Source organism: Callithrix jacchus, chromosome 7, assembly GCF_049354715.1.
Source record: "Callithrix jacchus isolate 240 chromosome 7, calJac240_pri, whole genome shotgun sequence".
In the NCBI taxonomy this organism is placed as follows: domain Eukaryota; kingdom Metazoa; phylum Chordata; class Mammalia; order Primates; family Cebidae; genus Callithrix; species Callithrix jacchus.
In genome coordinates this window covers 62,294,714-62,322,126 of record NC_133508.1, presented here as the reverse complement: position 1 = coordinate 62,322,126, position 27,413 = coordinate 62,294,714, and the positions used below count along the sequence as shown (strand labels likewise).

General features: G+C 45.8%; 1 protein-coding gene across 1 annotated transcript in view; it reads right to left on the bottom strand.

Moving 5' to 3' along the window:
• MAN1C1 (mannosidase alpha class 1C member 1) overlaps positions 1 to 27,413 on the bottom strand; it is a 177,646-nt gene that overhangs the window by 99,900 nt on the left and 50,333 nt on the right. Inside the window, exon 2 of the mRNA XM_035308185.3 lies at positions 3,048 to 3,144. Within this exon, the coding sequence (XP_035164076.1) occupies positions 3,048 to 3,144 (97 nt within the window). The remainder of the gene's footprint in view (positions 1 to 3,047; positions 3,145 to 27,413) is intronic.

Sequence of the window (27,413 nt, the reverse complement as noted above, 5' to 3'; positions counted from 1 at the left end):
CAGCCCTCATCCTTTGGGTGTGTTCCCATAAGCCTCAGTATCCTGAGATCCATTTGTGGTGACAGTAATTTGAGCTACCACCTATTAATAGGTTCTATTTGTCAGGCAGGCCCTAGCCTGGGATTTGAGTTATCATTAGCTCCAATTTACAGAAAAACTCAGCCTCGGAGTGAAATGACTTGTCCAAGGTCACACAACCAGGAAGCAGCAAAGTCTGAATTTAAACCAGGTCTGCTGGAACTTCCAGCCTGAAAGGACTGTTCATGTCAGCACTTGTGGTCACCTCCACTTGTCCCTCTCTCTGAGAACACCTAGACAGACCCCCAAGAGGCTCCAGGAAGGGTTGCCAGAGCATGTCTCGGCAAAGCTGGTAGAACTTTCGCTGTACCATTTATCCCTGTATCCCCAGCAGTCAGCACCAGGCGCTGGCACCTAATAAGCCATATATGGAGTGAAGGAGTCAATTAAGACCGGCTCTCCCCACCCAGCGCTGGGTCCCTGCCCGTGCATCTCCCCATCCCAGGTGCCAGCCATCCACTGCGGCTTGTCTGTTGGCTGCAGAGGGAAGGCTCTGCCTCAATGCCAGGAATGCTACAGGTACTGGGTGACAGGGCTCCCTGGGGCCTGCCAAGGCTGCTCCTGAGATAGACAATCCAAGGGACCTCAGAGCCTGCCATGGGCTCACTGGGACAACTGCCAACCTCATTTATTACAACAGAAATCATAAATCACTCATGCAGACATGGCCCTGTGCTTATTCACACACTCATTTATATCCTTCTAGCAGTCCCAGTATGAATGATAAATGAACAGGGGCCCAGAGAGGTTAAATGCCTTGGACTTGGCCACACAGCTCAGGACAGAATGAGGACTTGCACCCAGGTCATCTGATTCTAACTCCAGGTTCTTTCCACCATTCCAGACGGCTCAAGTATGTGCCTCCAAGCTTGGTCACTGGAAAGGGGCCAGGGGGTTGAGATTTAAATCCCAGGCCTTGAGGAATTTTACAAAATGGAATCCCTCCCAGAAGTGTTTCCCGCGATGGTCTGAGCAATAGCTGAGCCCATGCAGTGTGCTGTTTCAGAAATCAACAGCCCCTCCCACCCTCCCACCAATGCCCTGAATATCTGCAAACTGTGTTTAGAGAGAAGGAGGAAGCTTTCTTGATAACGTCCTTCCATGTTTACACTAATAGCAAAAGCTCCAACGACTTTGATGGGATCTGCACCAGCAATCTTTCCCCAGGTGACGTAGGATATTTGGGGAAATGTTGTGTTCTAGGCATTTTCTAGGCTGTAAGACAGCCAGGTTCCTAACGGGAATCAACACATCTCTTTAACTCATATTTGATTTGAAGTTAAAAGAAATATCTCTCTTCCTCCCATTTGACTCAGGAATTCATCTCTAAAAATCTATCCTGAGACAAAATTTTATGCACAAAGATACTCATGCATTATTTTTAATAGCAAAAAAATTGGAAATAATCTTTGTCCAACATTAGCGGGATGGCTAAATGAATTATGGCGTATCAATAGAATCACAGAAACCATTAAAACATTCTTTATGAAAACATTTAGATGACTTCGAGAAACATGATGTAGCATGAAGCCAAAAAAAAAAAAAAAACCAGAGCAGAGCAGACATAAAATGATATATAAAAGGAAAAAAAAAAGCAGAAAGAAAAGACAGAGAGGAAAAAGGCAAAGATGTCAATGGAGGCTGCATCTACATACAGAACAGATGTTTTTTTTCCTGATTTGCACTTTTTTTTGATACTTTTCTTTTCCCCCATATACTCCTAAGATAATGAGAAAAATAAAGACATAAAGCTATCCCAATCCACGCCCCACTTTCCTCAAGAGGAGTGAAATGTCTGAACAACCAGACAGGTGACGATCTGATGGTGAAGAGGAGGAGGACAGATTCCTGCCACTTTTTCCATAACATGGACCTTTGAAAGGGCCGCACACAATGTGGGTGCTGGGGGGATATCCCTTGCAAATGTGCCTTTAAGATTTTCCCAGAAATTTCCATCTCAGACTCAGTTCTTTGGTTCCTGACTTCAGGAGTCTGTATCCGTAAGGGATGAGGAATCTAGGTTCGGGACTGCCCCTCTCCAGCCCCACACCACTCCTGTCCCTCAGGGGAGACGGAGGCCAGGGTGCAGACGAGGGGGTTGGCAACCAGCATGGGTGTTCCTGTTGGAATTGGAGGCCATGCCCACAAGAAGGCACCTTGCAGTCCCTCTGAGCCACAGAGCGAGGCTCTCAAGGCTCTGGGTTTGGAGAATCCCGTGGCTGGGGGAGGACAAAGACACCAACACCAGCAAGTAGAGCTGCAGATAAAACACAGCGAGCTGCCAGGAGCAGCAGGACCCGCCACTGCTCCTGATGGGCGGCTACTCCATTGTCCACTGAGTAGCTTGTGAGAGACACACCCCCATGACTCTATACCCTTTCGTTTTTGTTGCTATTGTCATTTTGAGGTGGGGTCTCAATATGTGGCCCAGGCTGGACTTGAACTCCTGGGCTCAAGGGATCCTCCCATGTCATCCTCCCAAGTGACTGGGACTACAGGTGCAGGCCACCATGCCCAGCCCCCAATAACTCTAAAAAGCCTGTACTCAGCCCCATCAGATAATGTGTCCAGCAATCTACGAAAACATCCAAGACCATTTCACAGCCACACTCCAGAGGAGATTTAAACCTGGTCCTCTGTGTCCTTCAGGTCTTCAAACCTTCAAGGAAACAAATCTCCATCCCTCATTATCCCTACTCCCATTTCCGAGTTTCTTCACTCTAAAAAATAAATGACAATTTCATACAAAGCAGTCTGTAAGGCTAGAGAGAAGCATATGGCATTCCCCCCAAATCTAGGAGGACTCAGAAGCCTGAACGGTCCAGAAAAAACAGACTTGGAAGGCCCCAGATCTGGAGAACTGTGGAGCCCCCACAACTCAGGAGGTGAAAAGCCAAAAGTAAAATTCCACTCAGCCACTAAGGGGACAGTGGGTCTCTCCGATATCAAAGCGTTTTGAATTGACTCACCGAACATGTTACCCTCGTAGCCGTCTTTTGTTAGTGGACGGAGTTCGTTTTTCCCCATTGCATAACGCTTGTAGCTCTGCCAGGCAAACTGCATCATCTGCAAGGAAAAGCAGCATAGAGAGAAATCTCAGTGTGATGGTTCCTGGCAGTGGGTACTAGCCGCCTGGCTTTGCCCTTTGCAACAGGATGTTACACTACATCTAAAAAGACATCTTCCAAATTTTCCAAATTGAAGAAGGTGACTTCCTCTCAACATGATTTTATTTGTACAGTTATAGCTGCTGGGAAGGTCATTCTTCTTAGAAAATGCTACATGTCTAGGGCCTACCCACAGATTTCTTAGAGAAGACAGAAAAAGCACTAAATTCTAGACATCCTTCAGTGCCAAAGCAAAAAGTTACCTCTTCCAGGAAGCCTTCTCTGTTTTGCTCTGGCTTAAAGTAATCCTCTGAAGGGAAGGAAAATGAGTGCTTGCAATAATCTACTAGAACACTCCCCCTGAGCTAGGTATTGTTACCCTACTTTATAGGTAAGGAGACAGGTCACAGACATGAGGTAACTTGCCCAAGCTCACTCAGTGAGTCAGTGAGAATGTTGGGAAGTGAGCCATACCCTCTGGCTCCAAAGCCTTAGTTCTGTCCCCAAAGCCTTGGTTTTGTCCCCTAAAATCACCATACAAGTCTCTTTGAATTCCTTTGACCTACCCCAGCCTCCCATGCACCCCAGCTCACTCCTGTTAACTTCTTGTTCCTCTGGCTCTGGACCATAAACTCCTTGAAGCTAGAAACAACACTTGTCTTGTCTCAGTTTCTCCCACAGCAACCAGCACAGGGCTTGGCACAGGTAGGCATCAATGGATGCCTGTGGACTGTCACCCATGTATGCATGAGTTCTTACTAGGGAAGACAGCTACATCAGCCCTTGGGAGCATCACACCAGCACCTTGCTCCCCAGCTTCCCCAAGACCTTCAGGGTGAAGCAGATGCCAGGTGACAGTCCACTCTCAACCCTGCGCTGTGGCCCCCAAGGTCTCCCTCACTTGCCTTTATGGTGTGCCCCTTTTTCCCTTGGCATGGCAGGCTGCAGAGGGAGCACAGCCCAGCTGAGTTCTGGGGTGACCCATGGAGCAGAGGAGGAGCCAGGGGCCCGTAGCGGCAGTAGAACTGAGGCGCAGGTGGGTGCGGAGGCAGCATGGTGTGCCAGGAAGTACTCAGGCTCCCAGACCAGAGATGCCTGGGTTCTAATCATACCTCTGGCGCTACCTCTGTGACTTTGGCATGAAGTCAGTTGTATCAGCTAAGATCTGCTTTAGCAAGGGACAAGGCCTGCTTTGCCACCACCCTGATGGGTTTAAATGAAAGAATGTAGTGGGAATGCCCAGTTTCTGACCAGACACAGCAAGTGATTGACAAACACTAGTTCTATTTCCTCCTTGACCTTTAAAATACTGGTTCTCTAAGTCTCATCTATCTACCCCTCCTTCCTTCCAGTCTCTTAGCTCTCAAATGTTAGCTTGCATCAGAATCACTTGGGGCTTGTTACAACAGATTGTTCGGCCAGGCTCGGTAGCTCACGCCTGTAATCCCAGCACTTTGGGAGGCCAAGAGGCAGGCGGATCATGAGGTTAGGATATCGAGACTATCCTGGCCATGGTGAAACCCTGTCTCTACTAAAATATAAAAACTTAGCTGGGTGTGGTGGCGCACACCTGTAGTCCCAGCTACTCAGGAGGCTAAGGCAGGGGAATCGCTTGAATCTGGGAGATGCTGGTTGCAGTAAGCCAAGATTGTGCCATTGCACTCCAGCCTGGCAAAAGAGCAAGACTCCATCTCAAAAAAAAAAAAACAACAAACAAACAAAAAACAAAACAGATTGTTGGGCCCCACCCTGAGTTTCTGATTCAGCAGGTCTGATTCAGTGGGGTCCAACAATCTGCCTTTCTATCAACTTCCCACGTGCTGCTGCTGGTCCACAGGCCACATCTGAGAAGCACCAATCTGTTCTATTGTTTGTACCGCTCACCTCACTTCCAGACACTGTCCTGCATCCATCTGCTTTCCCTGCCTCTCTCCCAGCCTGTATTTCCCGTCGCCGCACCCCTTTCTAGGATATCACCACCTGCATTCTCCATGCTCAGCCACTCCAGGTGCCTGTGCTTAGAACACATCTCTTCCTGGCACACCGAGCCAGTAAGCAGCTGCTCCCACTGCTGCAGCCCAAACACACAGACCAGGAGGGCAGACAGATCTGACAAGTGCATGGCCTGGACTCTCTGGGAAATGGCAGAACAATCTAGCACCAATGCCCCATTTCACAGATGATGAAACTGAGGCCCAGAGATGAGAAGTGGTCAGGGTAGCACAGCAGCCAGGCTGGAACCCAGCTCATTCAACTCCCAGGGCAGCAGACACCCACCCCTAGGCTTGGTCGGACATGTGGCTTCCCATGTGACACACATTCAAACATCGTGGTAACACAGCCAAGCGCTTGGCATGGGCTTTGAGTCCTGGTTCCATTCCTCTGTTATTTTCTACTTATCTTGAATTGGCAATAACAACAAATAATTGCCAGGCATGAGTGCTTGAGAGAGAATGGCCTCCTCCCTCAGTCTCTCTTATCTGGGAGCTCTATTAAGTCGGTGTGAAGGGAGAGAGGGCAGGTGGCTGAGGGGTAGTTTGGGTAGAGCAGCAGGCTGTTAAAAAGCATAAATGACAGCAGAAAGGGAGGGGAGAGTTCCAAGGTGGCGGGGGGGAGGGCACACACCCTAATCTGAAAATTCCCCCTACCTAGAGACAGAGAAGTGGGTGTTCGGGAGTAATTATGAGAATCACAGGTATCTATGTGGTCTCAAAGAAGCTGTCACTGCAGGAATATGAGGTTTGAAATGTGGCCCGTTTTCACAGTCATCCACACCAAGGGAGGGCATGAAGGCACAAAACATCCCAGCATCGCTGGGGACTGGATTCACAAGGCAATCAGAGCTGCCTCTTCATGCTTTCGTTCCTTAAATGCACGTATGCCTCCCAACTCAGGCCACGGGTGGCTCAGTGTAGGTGCTGGGTGAGCAGGGGACAGGGGACGGACTGGACAGCCTCCTAGTCAGGTGGTCCTTCTCTCTTCCTAACACACCCTAAACAAACACCTACCAGGTGTCCTGTCCTGTAACTGGGCAGTAGCCACGGTGGGAATGCACTCCAAGCCCAACCCCTTGGCCCCCTGGCAACTGCCCATCTTCCTTCAGGTCCCAGCTGAAAGGGCACTTCTGCAGCCTAAAGTCAGACACCATCCCACATTCCTGATGCAGACCCACAGTGGCCTGCAGTCAAGCTTTCACACCTGCAACTATTTGGTCAGACCCCCCTCCCCTTCACTGCTACATGCCCCATAATGCATCCAGGAACTGGCACACAAGGTGCTTATTAAGTATTTGCTGAATTGGCTCTGGAGCATAGCACATGGCTGGAAGACTCAAGATGGACCACATGCTTTACAGGCAAGACATGTAACAGGCAAACAAGCCAGAGATGAGGGGCTACTGGGCAACAGGTGCTCAGAAGGGGGCAAGCATGTGTCTCAAGGGAAGCTTCGTGGACAGATGAACAAGAGTTCTGATGGACAGGTAGGACTGTGAGGAGCCCAAGAAAGGGTGACCCACGGAAAGGCTGATGTTTTTCACTCTGAAACTGGTGATACATGCCATGGGCAATACCTGGACTTTGGAGATGGACAGTTCCTGACGTCATGGATGTTCTAAGACCTCAAAGGTCACCCGGGCTTCCTTCTGCCCCAGGGAAGTTCCTTAATAGTAATATCTCTTTGAATACTCTCAGTGATGGGCTGCTCTCCACCTTACCAGGCAGCCCATTTGACTGTGGAGTTTCACAAAGTTCTTCTTTAATCAATTGAAATGTTTTCCCTCATGGGCCACAGGGGAGACTGTTCTTCCTGCTTCACACAACAGACCTTCAGCCACGGGGAGCCAGTTCTTGAACTGCGCTCAACTACTGAGCCCTCTGCAACTGCAGACCCACACGACATTGCGTTCTTCCAGGTGCCCCATGCATCTGTCGCTTACTTGTGGCTGGCTATTCTTTTGGAAATGAGCAGAAACTGAAGTGCAAACTCACTCTGGTCACCTCTGTGCCAGATTGCATAGGTGTGGACTTGCCATTTGTCCCTAATAACTTCCATCTCCTTGGACTCTGCCTATCATTCCATGCTGTAAGGATCTCTGTGGTTCCAGATCCAACCTTTCCAGAACCAGATCTTATTCATCATGTGTGTCTGCCTGCTTTGGGTAATCTGCAGACCTGATGGGACTGCTATCTGCATCTACCCCCAGGTTTTGAACAGAAACATCAACAGCCAGCTGAGGATTGAGTTGGGAAGACAGCCTCAGGAGTCTCTCTCCTGGACCCAGCTCTGTTCTTTTTTATTTTCTTTTTTCTTTGATGGCATTCATCAGCAAGTAAGAAATCTGCCAAGCGATCAGTACGACCCCTGATTCTCCATTTTTGTACATCAAGATATTGTGCAAGACAGGGCTGAAAACACTCTGCCCTAGTACAGAAAAAATAAATTGCTTTTTTTAAAGGAAAATAAGGGGTTAGACTGGCACGACTCTTCTTAGAGAACACATTTTGGCTCCTATGGGTCATCATTTTTTATCCTAAAAGCTTGCAAATCACTAACTTAAAAACCTATTAGTCCCACTAGGACAGCCACACTAAAAAAGACGGATGATGAAAAGCGTTGGCCAGGATATGCTGAAATCAGAACCCTCATACATAGCACGTCAGGATGAAAATGTCACGGCCACACTGGAAAAGAGTTTGGCAAAAAAAAGTTAAATAATGGAGTTACCATATTACCCAGCAATTCTAACTCTAGGTACATACCTGTGCAGAGAAGTTAACGTAGCAGGTCTTAGACATCTGTCCACAGAAAGGCCTGTTTGTGAGGTTGGTCCTCAGCTGGTGTCTAGGAACCTATCAGTCTCTAACTGATAAAGGTGGTTTCCTGTGTCTGGACTGTTTATAGGATGTGGCTTATGCTAAAAGGCTACTTTCCTTCTAGAGTCTGGAATGTTAGTACTTGTTAGGAAGCGGGTGCCTACCCTAGGCACTGAAGTCTCTAAAGAGCTTCCCTGGTAGGTAACACCTTACACATCTTCACTGGGAGAGAACTCTTAGAAGCCTGCACCTGGTTTCCTCTGGACTGGTCTCCAGGCACTAAGTTTCCTTTGCTAATTTTGCTCTGTAACTTATTACATTCACTGTAATAAATCACTGCCATGATGAGGACTATGGGCTGTGAGTCCTGTGAGTCTTCCTAGTGCATCACTGAACCCAGGGGTGGTGTCTTGGGTACTCCTGACACATACCCCAGAAAGATAACAGCATACAGCCACACGAAAACTTGGACACAGAAGTTCACAGTGTCATTCATTATCTGTAATAACCAAAAAGTGGAAACAGCCCAAATGTCCATTGATTGACTGGATCAACAGAATGTGGTATACCATGCAATGGAATGTTACTCAGCCGGAAAAAGTAATGAAGCACTGACGTGGGCTACAGCATGGATGAAACTTGAGATACTATGATTAGCGAAAGAAGCCAGATGCAAAAATGCCACCTGGAGTATGATTCCATTTACAGGAAATGTCTAGAATAAGCAAATCTGTCCAAGCAGAGAGTGGTGGCTGCCAGGGACTAGGGGAAGGGAGAAATGGAGAGTGACTGTTCATGGCATGGGGTCTTTTCAGAATAATGAAAATTTTCTACAATTGATTATGGTGATGATTCACAATTCTGTGAATATATTAAAATGACTGAGGCTGCGCATAGTGGCTCACGCCTGTAATCCCAACACTTTGGGAGGCCGAGGCGGGCAGATCACCTGAGGTCAGGAGTTCGAGACCAGCCTGGCCAACATGGTGAAACCGTCTCTACTAAAAATACAAAAATTAGCCGGGAATGGTGGCAGTTGCCTGTAATTCTAGCTTACTCGGGAGGCTGGGGCAGGAGAATTGCTTGAATCCAGGAGGCAGAGGTTGCAGTGAGTGGAGATCACGCCATTGCACTCCAGCCTGGACCAGAGGGCGAGACTCCGTCTCAAAAATAAAATAAAATAAAATAAAATAAAATGACTGAAATTTATACCTTAAAAGTAGTATTTTGTGGTATGTGAATTCTCTCTCTTTATATAGATGTAGCTATATATATAGAGAGAGGTATATATCTATATATCTTTTTTTTTTTTGAGACAAAGGTCTTGCTATGTCACCCAGGCCTCTACCCAGAGGTAGACTCTGTCTCAAAAGAAAAGAAAAAAAAATGTCATTCTTTTTGAAAATACACAATGAAGTATTTAAGGATAGAGGGCATTACATTTGCAACTTTCAAATGGTTCAGAAAACAATATGTATGTACATATGTATATGTATATCATACATACATGTATGAATACATATTATATATGCATAGAGTGAATGAGTGAAAAACAGATTGAAAGCAAATAGGGTAAAATGTTAACATTTGTGGAATCTGGGTGAAGGTAAACATAAGATCTTTGTTAGGTTTTTGCAACTTTTAAGTCTGAAATTCTTTTTTTTAAGACCCCATTTAGAAATTGTATTGGAGGCTATCATTTTCATCCAAATTTATACATTACAGAATTCCATTTTCCTTCACTTTTTATAAATTACAACAGAATGTGGCCACTGTCAGTCTCCTTGAAGTTCTTCCTAGCCCCCAGTTCCTCAAAGACCTGAATTGGTCTTCATGTCTGTCTCACCAAGGCTGTTCCCCAGGCTGGTCAAAGGAGGAAGAAGTCCGGTGAACAAATTAGGAACTAGCTATTTTGGTTTCTCCTTTTATAATTCTATCAGCATGCTCAAAGGAGGTACCCATTTTCTTCCTACTCAAAAAAATTAAGAGGCTACTTTGGTGGTTCTGAGAATTTTCATTTTTCTTTTTTCAAGATGGGGTCTCGCTCTGTCACCTCGCTGGAGTACAATGGCACGATCTCAGCTCACTGCAACCTCCACCTCCTGTGTTCAAGCTATTCTCCTGCCTCAGCCTCCGGAGTAGCTAGGACTATAGCCATGTGCCACCACATCCAGCTAATTTTTTGTATTTTTAGTAGAGACAAGGTTTCACCGTGTTAGCCAGGATGGTCTCAATCTCCTGACCTCGTGATCCGCCCACCTCGGCCTCCCAAAGCACTGGGATTACAAGTGTGAGCCACCACGCCCGGCCCAGTTGAGAATTTTCTACAAGTCTCAGCTCAATTCAGGCTTCAGCCCTCATACCCTCTTCTCCCACTTTCTTTTGACCTCAGCTCTGTGCCCCTTCCTTCTCTCTTCTGCATAAGTCCTTTCAGGTAATTTTTAAAACAAGGTTCACTTCTCTCTCTCTAGTCTCATCTCTCTCTCTCATCTTGTCTCTCTCTGTCTCTCTACCTTTTAATGTACCAAAGGCACAGAAGCTCACTGAAGAAAAGCAGACAAAGAGAAGGAAAATAATTACCCATTCTTTAACTCCAACCACCATTCCCATTTTGATGTCTTTCTCTCCACTCTTTCCCCTCTCATATTGTACCTTCATTTCTTCCCATAATTATGACAAAAAAGTTTCTGATTTTATTACAAAGGTCTTGTAAACATCATTTTAAATAGCTATCTAATAGCCTAGAAAGTAGGTTCAGCAACATTTACTTCACCTCCTTCCCATATAATTAGACATTTTGGTGATTTCTAGTTTGGGGGTATTATAAATAATGCCATAGTGAACATCTCTGTGCACAAAACATTTTGAATGATTTCCTTAGACCAGAGTTTCTAAGAAATTCCTAAGAAAAAACTTCTAAAGTTATTAATATTTACATGGCCTTTTAAGAAATTATAGCCAGACAGCATGTTTTGCCCACCACTGTGCAAAACTTAGTGAATAGAAAATTGTATAACCATTTTGTGACAATAAAGTAGTTCACTTGGGGAGATAAAACATAATGAACAGTCATCACTTACATCTGTGTAGCTCTTTGCATACTTTATCTCATTTGATTTGGCCAGTTCAGTGAGTTCAGACAGGATAGATATTTTTCCCATTTGGAAATAATTATGCAAGGGCTAAATAAAGTAGGAGATGTAAAGTAGTAAGCAGGTATTAAAAATTATGTTTACAAATGTTTCATGATAGGCAAAAATGCTCATTATATATTATTAGGTGGAAAAGCAGAACACAAAATTATATAGTATGAAATTTACTAGTCTATGTTTGAGTGTTTAAAAAAAAAGACTGAAAGAAAATACACTAAACTGTTAAGAGTGGTTATGTCTGATGGTGAGAGGTTTAGTGATTTCCATGTTTTTCTTCTCATTAACCTATATTTTCTGAATTTTTTACAATGAGTATCTAGAAATGTTTCGTGATGTGAAAAATACAGGTTGTTAAAATGAAAAACAAAAAGGAGAAATTGTATGGTGCTACCCTTAAGTCAAAAGAAAGTGCTTGGATGGTCAGCCATGGGTAGGTAGGACCAAGTTAGGTTATGGTTTAAAAAAAAAAAGGAGGCTTTACAGCAGACTGTCAGTGAGAAGGTCGCCCAGCAAGAGAAACAACTTCAAACAGAAGCTCAGATCCAGAACTCCAGAGTCAAAGAGAATTTTAAGACCAGAGATATCATCTACTCTCAAAGCCACATTTTATATGAGACTCAGAAAGGGGTGTGACTTGCCTAGGCCAGGACATAGACACTCATATCACAGAGATAACCATGTCTCTAAGAACATGGGCCAGGACGGTGTAGTAGCTGATTAGGGAACGGGCCAGAGCTGCAGCAAAAGATATTTAGGACACGCACAAGAACATGACGGTCAGAATCAAGCAACGTGAGAACTACACACCAAAAGAAATTGTCTCCCTGTCCCCACTGGGTTCTAGAAACACACAACAGGTGGTCACTGTGTGTGGGTTGTGTGTCCATGCTAGCGACAGAGGGTTGCTCTAGATGGTCTCTGGAAGCCCCACTCCCTTCCTGTAGTCTGTGATTGGTAGATTCAAAGAGCACCTAACAATAGACCACAAAGCCTTCCCTTCACCCTAGTCTTGCAAAGGCGGAAAACAAAGCTCCAGTGACAAAGAGATACAGGCAGAGCCATCGGAGCTGAATCCTAAGAAATCTCTTCAGCTTTTCCTCAAACAAAAGATGTTCTTGTCTACCTGAACAAATCAAAATGACATGGAATTTTTAAGTGAAAAATATTTACTAGTGTGAGGCAGAACATTATTATTTTGTTTAAGATTTTCTTTCTACCTGTCTCAGAGCTCAAGAGTTGCAGAAAAGAGACTAGAATCGGTTGTATCACTCAGGCACAGATGCCCACTCAGCTGCGGACCCCAGAACAATGGGATCAAGAAAGAAAGGATGCATTTGAGGAGGGGAGGACATGAGGGTGCCAGCACACTGCTTCCTGAGTGGAAAACTCCTAAGTTCGCTTTGGACAGTTCTTTGGGGCAACAAGTTGGAAGGAAGGGTGAGCACTGAATATCGAGACATTCTCTCCCTCACTTTAAAAAAAATCACACACATACATACAGGGCCGGCTCTGGCAGTGTCCCAGAACCACAGTTGCTACATTCAAAGCTGCCAAGGAGGGAAATGGATTTTCTCAGTCATTAAAGACAAGTGCTCACACCATGACGTGCAGCCGTATTGGCGTCTCCCAGCAGCGACACCTGCCCCATTTCCAGGGGCCAAGCAGGAAGGGATTTGGTCTCTAATGATCCTGGGATCTAATGATTATGTAGATAGAGAAATGAGAACATTGGGTTGATTTTTTTTCCTCTCCCACTTTCAGCACAGTCCAAGGAAAGAGCTGACTGCTTGGTACCTGTTGGAAACAGATGCTCAGTGCCACAAAGAAAAATCAGCACTGAGACAAAGGATCTTTCAGCAACGCAATTTTTACGTCCTGGACTGCAGGAAGGGTACTCTCACTAGCCATCCTGCCACAAGATGAGCAAAGGAAAACACACAAATTTATTTCTTATGCATCTGGGGTCATCCTGACTGCTGTGTCTGAATCTAAACTAAAACCCGACTGACTAAGAAAACTTTTCTAAACAGGTAAAAGCAATGGCGAGCTGGGACATGCCTGTGAGTACATCCAGCACAGATATCTTGGTTAAAGTACAAGGACACAGAATGTACTAAGTGCCTGTAAACATGGTATGTCAACAGCTACATAGGATAGGGCTTAAAAAGTTATTAGCACATTTATTCTTTAACAAGAAAGGAAACTTTAAAAAGGAACTTTTCTACTTCCCATAGTACCTAAAAACTATCCATGTTAGATTTTCTGATCCACTCCCATTTACTGGTGCAACACAACATGACCTGGTTGGCGATTCCAACGAAGCTCCTGCAAACACACAGCCAGGTCTATGGCTCAGAAGCTGGGCACAGGTGGGGTCTGGTTGCGCTGGGAGGTGGGGCGGGGGAGCAGAAGGGGAGATGCTGCCTCCAACCCTCTCAGTTTTGGGTTTACTCGAGCTACTGAAAGGCCAATGTGGGAAATGAACACGTGATCCGACTCCCACCCACCTGAGGTCCACACATCTCACCCACATCCTGCCCATGGGGATTTCAGTTTGAGCAGTCGCAGGAATTGCATTCTGTCTGCAGCTGCTTCTAAGGCATCAGGGTCTCAAGAGTGGGCCCTAGAGGCAGACAGACCCTTGTTGTTCAGAGTGGTCCAGGGACAAGCAGCAGGGCCTGACCAGGGGGCAAGTTAGAAACGGAGTACCTCAGCTCCACCCTCCCACCTGCTGAATCAAAAGCAGCATTTCAACAAGAGCCCCAGGTGATTCAAAGGCACATTAAAGTTTGAAAGACTGCTCCAGGGCTCTGCCACCTTACTGACTGTGTGGCCTTGAGCAAATGACTTAACCTCTATGAGTCTCAGTTGCTTCATCTGTAAAGGGACAGAAATACTTAATCCAACAATGCTGAGAGTAAATAACATAGGTAAAGTGTTGAGCACAATGGCTGGTATACAGTAGGCGCTCAATAAAAAGAAGCCATAGCATGGATGTGGTGAAAAGTGAACACTTTTACATTGCTGGTGGGAATATAAATTAGTACAACCACTATAGAAAACTGTATGAAGATTCCTTAAGGAATTAAAAGTAGAACTATCATTTGATCCAGCAACTCCACTACTGGGTATCTACCACTCCCCAAAAATAAAAAGTCTACATGGAAAGCCACATGCCCATGCATGTTTATGGCAGCACAATTTGCAACTGCAAAGATTTATGAAACCAACCCAGGTGCCCAATGACCAATGAGTGGGTAAAGAAAATGTGGCACATGTACACCATGGAATACTACTCAGCCATAGAAAGGAACAAAATAACGTCCTTTGCAGCAACTCAGAAGGAGCTGAGGCCATAATTCTAAGTGAAGTAACTCAGGAATGGAAAACTAAATATTATATATTCTCACTTACAAGTGGAAGCTAAGCTATGAGGATGTAAAGGCCTAAGAATGATATAATGGACTTCGGGGACTCAGAGTTGGGGGAAGACTGAAGGGGTTGAGGGGTAAAAGACCACACACTGGGTACAGTATACACTGCTTAGGTGACGGCTTTCTCAAATCTCAGAAATCACTAAAGAACTTATCCATGTAACCAAGAACTACCTGTACCCCAAAAACTATTGAAATAAAAAATTTTATACAAAGTAGCCACGGGATATTGCTATCTTATTAACATATCCACTAAAGTATCTCTCCATCCACTTCCGTTTGTACCACCACCACGAGCACCACCCTAATCCAAACCACTTCCATCTCTCCATGGGACTCCTGCGGCTGCCTCCTAACTGGCCTAGAGGGTCTTCCCAGGCTTCCTACACTGCTCTCCACATTGTAGCCAGAGTGGTTATTTGAAGTGCAAATTTATTTATATCTCTCTGCTTCATCCCAAACACACATTTAAATAAACTCCTTTCAGAGGCCCATCAGGCCCCAGGAAGTTACCCACTCACGCCTTCAGTGAGCTTATCCTCCCCATCTCTGCTCCAGCTGCACTAGCTTTCTCTCTGTTCCCCAAAGAACCATGCCTCCCTCTGCCAGGGGCCTTTGCACACGACAGCCCCGCTCCTCCGACCACTCCTCCCTCCTCTTTTTGCTCGGTGAATTCCACTCATTTTTCAGCTCTTGGGCTTGACTGGCACTTCCAAGAAAGGTCTTCCTTTCAGGTTGAATCACCCTATTATGGAGGATCATTTATTTATTTATTTATTTATTGACAGAGTCTCACTGTCACCAGGAGCCAGGCTGGAGTGCAGTGGTGCGATCTCAGCTCACTGCAACCTCTGCCTCCCAGGTTCAAGTGATTCTCCTGCCTCAGCCTTATGGAGGATTATTAAAGTCAAAATTTTACATCAGTTGTGTGACTGATTAATTAGTATCTATTTTCCCCCACGAGAATGCAGGCTCCATGACGCTCTGTTGGCTCCATTGCTCATGAATGCTCCCCAGCACCTAGCAGAGTAGCCGGCACATAAGAGACTTTCCATAAAAATGTGTTGAGTAAATGACTAAGGATGGCGACAATGCAGGGGCACCCTCTAGGGCTGCTCATGTCAGAGGGTTAAGGGGGATGCCTGCAACAGAAGTACCCACTGCCCACAGGCCTTGACTCAACAAAGATTTATCAAAGGCCCAATAAGGGGACAGCTCCATTTGTGAGGCCACAACAGCAGGGGCAGGTGAGACCCTTCCTGGAGAGGCTTTGGTCTTGGTGCAGTGTACAGACAGACAAGGGCAGCTGCATGGAGAAGGCCACCAGACCTGTGAGCCACTGCATTGAGGCAGGTCCCCAACTGCTCTATCGCAGATTGATTGGGTGTTAGGTGGGGGCAGGATAGCGTGGGGGGACAAAGAGGAGTGACAGTGGAAAAGATCTTAGGCCACCCACAAGTGAAATGCCAATGGGAAATGGTTCAACAAAAGCTGCCCATGTGCAGGTGTCTCTACCATTTCCAAAATGCTTTTTCATTTGAGCCTTATGGTCACCTGTGAGTGAGGCAGAGTAGGGGTTGTCACCCCCATTTTACGGCAAAAGAAACTGCACTCCCACATACAGACATTTATAGGACATACCGTGTCATGCATGCTGCTAAGAGCTTTTGTATCCACGAGCAGTTTTCACCACACCTCTGTGAGGTGCTCCTGGGGAGGAGGTAAGGCACAGCAGTTCAGGGCCTGGCTTTAGATCCTGGCTCTACCCAGCTGTGTGTCCTTGGACAAGATACTTCCTCTCTGTCCCTCAGTTTGTTTATCTGTTTAACAATGATACTGTTATACTTATCTAGTGTTTTCCATGAGTCATCAGTATTTTACAAATAAACTCATTTAATCTTCGCGCTAATCTTAGAGAATAGAATTAACCTCATTCTCAGGTGAGGAAACAGGTGCTTGTCCAAGTGTCACAGCAAGTAAGCAGGAGCGCCAGGATATGAACGCAGGTGGTCTGTGCTCACGGCCACAATACTCCACTGCCTCACAGAATGGAGCAGTAACCATGCCCACCTCCCAGGGTGCTGCAAGCATTAGTTACAACGCCAAGGCCCTCAGCACAGCCCCTGGCCCAGAGCACACTCCCACTAAGTGTTCGCAGGTGCTCCGCCTGCCCAGGGATTCCCACTCATCGTCCTCCCTGCATCAGGAGACGGCACCATCATCCAGATGCTTGCTCATGCCAGAAACCAAGTCCTCTCAAGTCTCCTCTCCGCACCCAAATGCATCCAGCAGGATTTCTGGCGATGACATCTCTGATTCACCTCCTTTCCTCCTTCCCATCCACCTCTGGCTGTCATCTGATTGTCAGCAATGGTCTCCAGCTGCCCTCTCTCCTCCCCCTCCTCCCCCCAACACCCCATCCTTTCTCCAAACAGCTACCAGGGCCACCTTCTGAAAAGGCAAACCATTAAACGTCATTCCTGTGTAAAAGCCTCCAAACCACCAGCCCCACGGCACCGAGCCTCCAACACTTTACCTGCCTCTCGGATGTTTTCCCACCACGCTTCAGCCACAGGGCCTTTGCCCATCACCTCAAACGCACACTGCCCTTCTTGCCTAGGGCAGGAAGAACAATGGCCCTCAAAGGTTCTAATCTTCAGAGCCTGTTAATGTTGGTTTACAGGGTAAGATGGAATTAAGGTTTCAGATGGAATTACAGTTGATAATCAGCTGACTTGGGGAGAGACGGTTAGCCTGATTATCAGGGTGGGCCCAGTATAATCAGAAGGATGCTTATAAGTAAGACAGAGAGGCAGGAGAGTCAGTGTCAAAGTGATGAGATATGAAAAAGACTCCACCATTGCGGGCTTTGAAGATGGAGGAAGGTGGCCAGGAGCCAAGGAATGCAGAGATGCAGGCGGCCTCTCGAAGGGATTTTCCCTGTGACGGTTCATAGCAGATGTCAACCTGACTGGATTAAGGGATACCCAGATAGCTGGGAAAGTATTCCTTCCAGGGTACTGGAGAGGGTATGCCTATGAGGGTGTTTCTGGAAGAGACTGACATTTGAGTCAGTGGACTGAGTTAGGAAGGCCCGCCCTCAACCAGTATAATAGCACCATCCCATCGGCTGAGGGCCTGGGGCCTGCATGGAAAAGGTAGAGAAAGGCAAATTCTCTCTCTTCTGGAGCTAGGGCACCCTTCCTCTTCTGCCCTTGGAATCAGAACAACAAGTTCTCTGGCCTTTGGACTCTGGGACTTGCACCAGCTGCCCCTCCACCCCCAGGTTCTGAGGTTTTCGGCCTTGAGCTGAGAGTTACACTGCTGGCTGCCCTGGTGCCCAGGCCGTTGGGTGTGGGCTGAGCCATGCTACTGGCTTCTCTGCTTTTCCAGTTTACAGATGGCCTGTCGTGGAACTTCCCAGCCTCCATAATCATGTGGGTCAATTCCCCTAATAATTCCCGTGCCCACCATCTCCTATTGGTTCTATTTCTCTAGAGAATCCTAACTAATGCACTTTCCTGGAACCTCCAAAAAGGAATGCAGCCTGGCCTGGCCAGCACCTGCATTTTAGCCCAGTGATACCTGTTTCAGACCTCTGACCTACTAAGCTGTAAGAGAACAAATTTGTTCTAAGTCAGAGGTTTTATGATTTGTTACTGCAGCAAGATAAAACTAAAACACCAACTAAGGGCCTTCATACATGCCAATGAATAACCAAATGAACAAACCAACCCACCGAATCTCCAGTGCATCTTCCGCTCTGCCACGGCACCTTCCTACATGAGGAGTTCCGGTGTTCGGGGCACAGGCACCAGCATTCTGAATTCACTGTCCTCCTACAGCCCCCTGCCATCCATCAGTGACAACACCTAACATCTCATGGGGTAATAATTTATTTCATGTCTGTATCCTTGGCCCTTGAATGCTGGAACCTATTCCCCTCTGTATCCCCAACTCCTAGCACAGAGCTTGGCTATACAGAGGGAGTCAACATAGCACATCGGTACTAACAATGGCTCATGTGTTACCTGTTATCCAGTAGCGGACATCCACTGAACACTTACTGTGTGCCACCCACTGGGTTAGGCCCTTCACAAGCATTTAATCCTACATCAGCCCCTCGAGGTAGGTTACCATTATTATCCCTATTTTACAAGATGGAGCAATTGAATCCTGGAGGGTGAAATAACTTGCTCAAGGACATGGAACAAACAGCCAGCGGCAGCGACAAGGCATGATGGCTCAAGCCTATAATCCCAGAACTTTGGGAGGCTGGAGATGGGTGGATCGCTTGAGCCCAGGAGCTCAAGACCAGCATGGGCAACATTGTGAAATCCCATCTCTACTGAAAATACAAAAAATTAACTGGGTATGATGGCATGCACCTGTGGTCCCAGCTACTCGGGAGGCTTAGGTGGGGGGAATGCTTGAGTCCAGGAGGTGGAGGTTGCAGCGAGCCATCACACCACTGTCCTACAGCCTGGGTGACAGAATAAGACCCCATCTCAAAAAAAATGTAGTGGCAGAGCCAGGCAATGAATGCAAGAGGTTAACTCAGAGCTGCAGTCTTAACCACGACAGCAAACTGCCTCCTACCCAACCACCCTCTGAGGTAAGATCAGCCTCTCCTTTTGCCAACATTTGGGCTCTGCATCTGGCAGGTGGCAGAGCCAGTGTTTGAAGCCAGGGTCTGGCTGATTCAAAAAGCTTTGTCTCTTCCATCTCACCAGGCTGCTGTACTGTCTAATAAATGAACCAACAAAACATTGACCCAGCGCTTCCGGACAGCATGCGGCACACACAGAATCAAACGAGGATGGGCCGCTGCCCCGTGCCTGGCTCAGGAGGCCCATCCTTATGTCTGTTCCTCTTTGAAAATGAGAAATGTCCAAATTCCCACTCCCTGAAGGCTCAGTCTGCTAGAAGGAATGGATGACCTGCTTTAAAGCTGCCCCAGCAGAGCCTGGAGCCTTGGAAACATAAAAGAGGTGAAACCAGTTCTTTTATCCAAACTTTAAGAATTTTCTTTTTTAAAGAAAGAAACAGGTTTAAATGAAAACAAGAAAAATACCAATGCAAGTGGCAGAGAGATCCTGCAGGGCACATGGAGTGCAGGAATCTCCAGGTGCTGGTTTCCCATGGAGGTAATGCTATCTGAAATCTGCAAGTTGAGCCTTGATAATCACTGTCTAAAGTCTGCTTAGTGACATCTCTGTGTCCACAAGGGGACTTGGGTGATGGGTTTCAGAGCCTTTGGGGCTTACAGGGAGGCCCTCGGCCAAGAACAAGAACATTCCAGCAGGGCAGGGAACTTGTTTTCCAGGCAATGTTGTCATTTCTAGAGAAATGCGCTGTGGGTATAGACTGCTTGGGAAGACCATTTAGAATCATGTGGAACCAACTACATTTTCTGGTAGTTCTACATTTTCTAGTAGTTCTTGGAGCCAAAAGAGGATAAGCAAGATTTCCTGAGATTCCTTTCCTGGACTCAAGAAGGGGGCCTGAGAACTACTGACATTCATGGGCAGTAAAGGGCCCTGTTTCTTGTGCTGTAAAAGCATTTCAGTTAAGATTTAGAGATAAGCCAGTATTTATTTGTATGTATGCATTTACGTATTTTTAGAAATAGAGTCTCACTTTTCATCCAGAGTGCAGTGCAGTGATATAAGAATAACTCACTGCAGCCTCCAACTCCTAGGCTTAAGTGATCCTCCCATCTCAGCCTACCGAGTAGCTGGGATTCCAGATGTGTGCCACCACGCCTTGCTGATTTTTAAAATTTTTTTGTAAAGATAGGGTCTCAATATGTTCCCCATGCTGGTCTTGAACTCCTGGCCTCAAGTGATCCTCCTGCCTCGGCCTCCCAAAGTGCTAGGATTAAAAGCATGAGTCAGAGTGCCCAGTGGTGCCAGTATTTATTAAGCCCTTGTGCCAGATGTGATCACATATTTTATCTCATTTAATCTTACATTGCTACTCCCAGAAGCAAGTATTAAGCCCATTTTATAGATAAGAAAGCTGAGGTTCAGAGAGGTTCAGTAACAATCCCAAGGACACACAGCTAATAAACAGAAGGCCTGGATTCAAACCCAGGTCTGTCTGATTCCAATCTTTGCCTGTTAACCGTTCTTTTCTCAACCTCTCCCCACCTGACATCCATTCAGAAAATATTTACTGAGCATCTACTATGTACGCCATGTTCTAGTACACATGGCAGTCAACAAGACAGGGAAGGTCCTTGCCTTCATGGCCTCTCTACATCCTAGTGTGAGGAGGCAGACGGCAGCCAGCAGGAGAATTCTGAATGGTGACAAGCACTATGAAGGAAATTCAGGCAAGGTAAGGGGGTGGGGGGTAACTGAGTGGATGGGGTGGCCAAGAAAAGCCTCCCAGATAACAGCTGAGACCTTAGTAAATACCTGAAAAAACTGCTCCTCTTGTTTCCTATTTACAGCCTAAGAAATGCATTTGGCTTTTCTCTTTGTTCCTCCAGGCCCCCATTGGAAGAGATTCCAAAGTACATATTTTCTTTTCTTGGTTAGAAAAGCTTGCAAAACCCACTGATAAGGTCACCAGTTCATACCAGAAGAGAGAGTTCCAGAACAGTAAACAGACTGGCCTAGCCTTACAAATGCCACATAAAATAACTGAGGTCCTGGACTCATTCTTCCCAGGAAGCCAAGTAGCTGCCACCCCATAGGCACTCCTCGAGTTTGCATTAATCAGGCAGCTCAATGTGGGTTTTTTTTCATTTTTCTAGGTCTGTGATGATGGGTAATGTGTGGTGGCACTTCTGGATTCATAATAAGGGGATGGTGGTGTTTTCTCACTCCTACAATAATGAATTTCAGGGGACACTTAGGATATTTTCTTTGACAGTGCTGAGCCGAAGTGCTGTGTTCTTGAAAGGATTGTTGCATCTGTATTATAAAAGATAACCTAATCACATAACAAAGAGTAAAAGATCGAGCAATCTGATCTAAAAACCCTGAAATAGAATGCCGAAGAACAATTAGCTATGAAAATCAAAAGGCTGTAATCATGATGAACTCACGAAGGGGACAAACTAGGAGAGAAAGAAAACTCAGATTTTCAAGTTTCACTGCTTCTTTTTCTTTGAATTGTTTTGTGTCTTGAGATAGTCCTACTCTATTACCCAGCCTGGAGTGCAGTGGCCTCATCTCGGCTCACTGCAACTTTCAGCCCACAGGTTCAAGCGATTCTCCTGCCTCTCAGCCTCCTGAGTAGCTAGGATTCCAGGCACCCACGAGTTTGTATTTTTAGTAGAGACAGGGCTTCACCCTGTTGGTCAGGTTGGTCTCAAACTCCTGACCTCAAGTGATCTGCCCGCCTCAGCCTCCCAAAGTGCTGGGATTGCAGATGTGAACCACCGTGCCCAGCCTCTCTGAGTTGTTTATGGCCAAAATCAAAACTCACACAGGCCTTCAGATGGTGGGATTTTGAGATCTCTCCTCCCACCTCCCTCACATCCTCTCATCCTCCTCCCCAAGAACTGAATACACCTTCTCTAGGTCTGCTGCTCTGACTTCTAACATGACCAGGATTTTCTTTCCTAAGCTGCCTCCAGATCTGGGAATTCCTGCTGGGGCCACAGGAAATAGCAACTCCTGTCAGTGGGCAAAACAGACCCTGCCATAGGCAAGGCACAAATGAACCCATGGCCTATGACAGCTGTTTCAAAACCACAGAATTCCTCTTCCCTGCACTTGCTTTTGAGGTACAACTATGGGTGAGGGTGGCTCACTGGGACTCTTTCAAAATTTCAGAGACAGGCCCTTTCAGATTCTCCCCATAAAAGAAAGGCCTGGCAGAGATTTCTGTCAGACAGCCATATGTTCTGTATAAAGGAGGAAACCTTCAGGTCTTCTCAATTCTGAGCACAGCAGCTGAAAAAAATCTATTACATAAAACGATGTCAGTTCAGCTGCCAGTTGTAGGGGAGTGGGGGTCCTTTCCAGCTGCTGTTAATTAAACACCAAGTCTGCCTTTTCTAAGGAGAGTGGCTTCTACTCAAACTGCTGCCCTGAGAAGCTGCTCTTTTTGTCTTTTTCTGAGCAAGAGGAAGAAATTCCTCTCCCTTTCACTACGGACTTGGTGTTCCATTTATGAACCTGAGAAAAATGTGTGCTACCGTTTGCTCTCAGACTTGACTCCAGGTCTAGCAGGGACCACCTAAGAGGAGTAAAAAGATAAGGCTCATTAGCTGGAATTTAACGGCCCCTCTTCCTGGATGTGAAGTCACTAAGTGAGAAATGGAGTTGGGGATGAAAATGATGCAAAAAGATGGAGAACTGAAATGCAAAAATGCTTCCTGGGTGGTTAGCTATGGCTATTTAAACAATTAAAAGTTTAAACCCTCTTGAGGTCAGGGAAAGAGCCAGAAGAAATCAGAGGCATAATTCCTCTCTTCCTATGAACCCAGCAAAATTTTAAAATGCAAAGCATCTCTAAACAGCTATTTGATTAGAGGTTTTTCTTCCAACTAGGCTGTGATAATTAGCAAATGCCTGAGAGATGAGATTTAAATATGCCAATCAGTCCATCTCAAGAGTTTAGCATGAACAATGTGGAATGTAATTATCTTTAAGCGATAACCACTTTTGTGGAGTTACAGTCATAACTTGAGATCTGAAACCCAATAGATGACCTCTCCCCATGGCTGGAGCACCTGCTTTCCTGCTTTAAAAAAAAAAAAAAAAAAAAAGCAATGCCAAGTATTACCTGAAAATTCCACTAGTGTGACCTTTAAAGAGAATGATTTTGAGTACTTCTGGTGATAACTCTGCCACCATTTCTTCTACTAATGGGCCATTTTCAAAATCAGCAGGATGATGGAGATAACCCAACTTCACAGAGGGGCAAACAGACTCTACCTGCAATATCTAATGCCCTATTTTCTCCATCAGTGATCATTTCTTATGTTGGAAATCATCAAAAACCTAAAGACTCCCAACTTCTCGTGTCTCGTGTGGTCCACAGGGGTGTGCAAAACGGGTCTCGAAGCAGAGATTGGTCTATAATGGGACAGAGCATTTCCAAAGATGACAGCAGAATGCAGCTAACTATTTGGAAGCATTTTTCTGTATTGCTACCAGGGAACATTGCATCGTGAAGAACCACTTGGGTTAAAATTAAGTCTTTTTGAAGATGTAGGCTGTTATTACACTGAGTCCATTTTTCACCCCATAGATTGGGCACTCTCAATTCTTAAAACAGCCTTTTATAATATTGTGATGGCAAAATGGCTAAGAGAGAGGAAGGTATCACTTCTACCTCCTGTAACTACAGAGACGTGTGTACGTGCGTCTCAGGCACAAAGAGATGTTACCAGGCAACATTACAGAAATGAATAACATTGATAATCCATTCCATAGTAATAGCCTCTATAATTAAAGATTACTGCAAATACAATAGATCCTAACACAAATGGAAATAATGAAGAGACATGACCCTCTCTCTGCCTCTTTATCAGAAACTGTTTGTACATAGGCCGTGCACTTTCGTGGGAATGGAGGGGCCTATAATTAACCACCTGCCAGAGTTGGTGGCCAAAACCCTAACCAGGCCAGCAGTTTCTTAAGTTCTCACAAGTGATAATTAAAGCCGCCAGCCTCGCTTGTGAGGTCTGCTCTCAACTGAGCAGTACATATATTTGTTGGCATGTCTAACAGTGACGGATTTTCCAAGTAGCATTGGCTGGAGACTGGGCCGCCAGCACACCCAGGCGTGTGATAAGTGCCTCCTTATATGAACGCCTTGAGTCACAGCCCCCACCCAGTGAGTCTTCCCGATTTCTTTTAATCGAACAATGCTTTGCAATTTCAGCTCCATCTATCAGATGCTTCCATTGTCTGCTAACAGAGTTTACAGAATCCTATTCCCCCGTCTGTAGCCAAGACCAAGAAATCTTCTGTCATGCCTGTATGTCCGAGAACATTTCAGATGCACTGTAAACTCAACTTGAACTCTGTCCACCATTGGCTGCTGGGCTGTAAAAGTGCCAAGAAGGCCTTTAATTCATAATTAGATGTTGGCTAGACAAATTGTCTTGTCTCCAGCACCTTTGCCTACCACTATCGTATGGCAGAATAATGTTCAATGTGGGGATACACGGAAAGTGAGCACTCTCCTGGGAAGAAATGTTTTGCAAAATCTATTTCCTTGACAACTGTTTTCCAAGCAAATTCTAGTACTGTAAGGTTTTTTTTTCTCCATGATTTTGAACTATTCTGGTGTCTAAAAATCAACATTGCCAAATGCCTCGTATGAAAAAAAGGGATTAAAGTAAAATAATAATTTAAAAACTGAACTTGCAAGGCTGAACATTTTAAAAGCCAGGATTGGCTACTTTTTGGGGTGGTAATGAGCAGCATAGGGTTGCTACTAGGGCTCAGGTCCTCCAACACAGGCGACCACAGAGAGTGTGGAGGGCAGATGGGCTGCGATACTGGGCCCCTCTACCCAGAATAACCCAGTCTCTATGGGGAATGCAGCCCAATCCCTGGTCATTCCCTTCTCGGAGGCTTAAAGAAGCATCAAGAAGAACCCTATCAGCCCCAGGAAGGACTAAGTCATGTTCCTTTAAATTCATATAACCCTTGGTTTTGTGAAATAAGCCCAATTTCAAATATTCTGCCCCATTATCAGACAATGTGTCAGACACCGTGTTCTAACTTTTTGTTTGGAAAATGATCTTATGGACTTGGTGGACCTCCTGGGTATGAGAAGAAGCTGTAGGGCCAGGACAGAGCAGTGGTATAGAGTGCGACCACCCTCTGCTCAAGTGGCCCTCTCCCTCATGACTTCAACAGAATTGTCAGCTCAGCTCTATGCAGGTCATGGCAAACCCAGACACTTTTGTACATACCCATCTCCCCATTCATCCCACCGTGCCCCCGATACAGTAATTCCCTGCCCCCATATCTGCGGTTTCACTCTCCACAGTTTGTTACCCACAGCCAACCAAGGTCCAAAAATAGGTGCATACAGTATAATGAAGTATTTTGAGAGCAAGAGAGACCACGCTCACATAATTTTTATTACAGTAGATTGTTATAACTGTTCTATTATTCTTGTTGTTAATTTCTTACTGTGCCTGATTTATAAAAGTAAACCTTATAGTGATATATGTATAGGAAGAACATAGTATATATAAGGAAGTATTATCCACAGTTTCAGGCATCCACTGGGGGTCCTGGAACATATCTCCTGCAGGTAAGGGGGACTACGGTATTACACAGTACAGCCCATATGCCAAGAACAGCACTAGATATTGGGGCTATAGAGGAACAAGAAGTGTGCCTGCTATGGGGATCACAGGTTTTATTTATTTTTTAAAACACAGTTTTTAATAGAGACAATCTTACTGTGTTGGCCAGGCTGGTCTCGAACTCCTGGGCCCAAGCAATCCTGCCTCAGCCTCCCAAAGTGCTGGGAGTACAGGAGTGAGCCACCATGTCCAGCTGGGATCACTTTAAAAGCAGAGTTCTTGATTTGGAATTTATGGATGGGCTTTACAGAACCATGTTTGTGCGTATGCGCGCATGTGTGCATGCCGTGAGCATTATTCTGGGGAGGAGGGTCTGTATTTTTTATCAGGTTAGCAAGGAGTCTGTGACACAAGAAAATGTTAAGAATCACATATAAGCTGTAATGTAAACTGCTGTGCTCTGTTCTAGAGGTCTCTCCATAGAGGAATATGAAAAGGCTATGCAATGGAGGTGCTGTCTGGCCGCACCTGGACAAATGCTGAGGAATTTGGATTCACTTGCCTGATGTCAAAAAATGAAGGTCCGTTCTCCAGGACGTCCCTGAGCCCTCTCACACCAGCTTCTTCCTCCACACTCACTCTTCCCTGTATTCAACAAGGTTTTCCTGAGCACTTCCTTGTGCCAGGCCCTGTGAACAAGACAGACATGGGTTCCTGCCCTCCCGGAGTTGACATCTCGTGAGAGAGACAGACATCAATCAAACACACACACAGATGCAGAATTATAAACTGAGGTCAATGCTAAGTGAGAAGACAACAGAGAGAGAGAAGACTGACTACCTGCAAGGTCCTGATGACTCCAGAGACAGAAAAGGCTTCCGGAGCATTCCAACCACTGTTTGCTGGTCAGCAATCTGGAGTATAAACTGTCCCCAGTTTAAAAATTTCTCAAGGGGTAGATCATTTGGCTTTACAGTTTATAAAGCTTGTAGCACCTGACATGGGGCAGGACTTGTATTTGCAAAACAAATAGATAAGGGAAAGAGCAGGTTATCCTGTGATATGCCTTTCGTTAAATATTGTTAACCCCTTGCAGGTGCAAAGGCTTCATCTCATATCTCCTTCAACCCCACACACAGCACTGAGAACAACGAACAAATCATTACATTGGGAAGAGACATCCCATTTTCACAAACTGTAATGAAACTGGCTGCTTCCTGCTTCCCGCCTGTCTCCCACAAAGCTGGGCCTTAGTCTCAAGATCCCAGCCATGCACACACCTGTGCTCAGACCCCCCCACTCAACCTAAGCCTCGTCTCCTTTGAGGTGAAGTTGAAAGATGCGGCCACAATGGAGGCAGAGCTCATCCTCGGTGGGGGAGAGCAAGACACAGAGAAGGACATTTGTGCACTGAAGAAAAGAGGGAAGAGTTTGAAACTTCACGCCATGAAGTTAACATATTTATTTTCCTCTAACTCCACTAGAACAGAATTTGTATTTTGTGTCTGTCTTCTTCATTGCTGTATCCCTGGTGCCTGGCACACAGTCCACACTGGATACTTATTGGTTAAATAAATGAGTCAGTGAATGAAAGG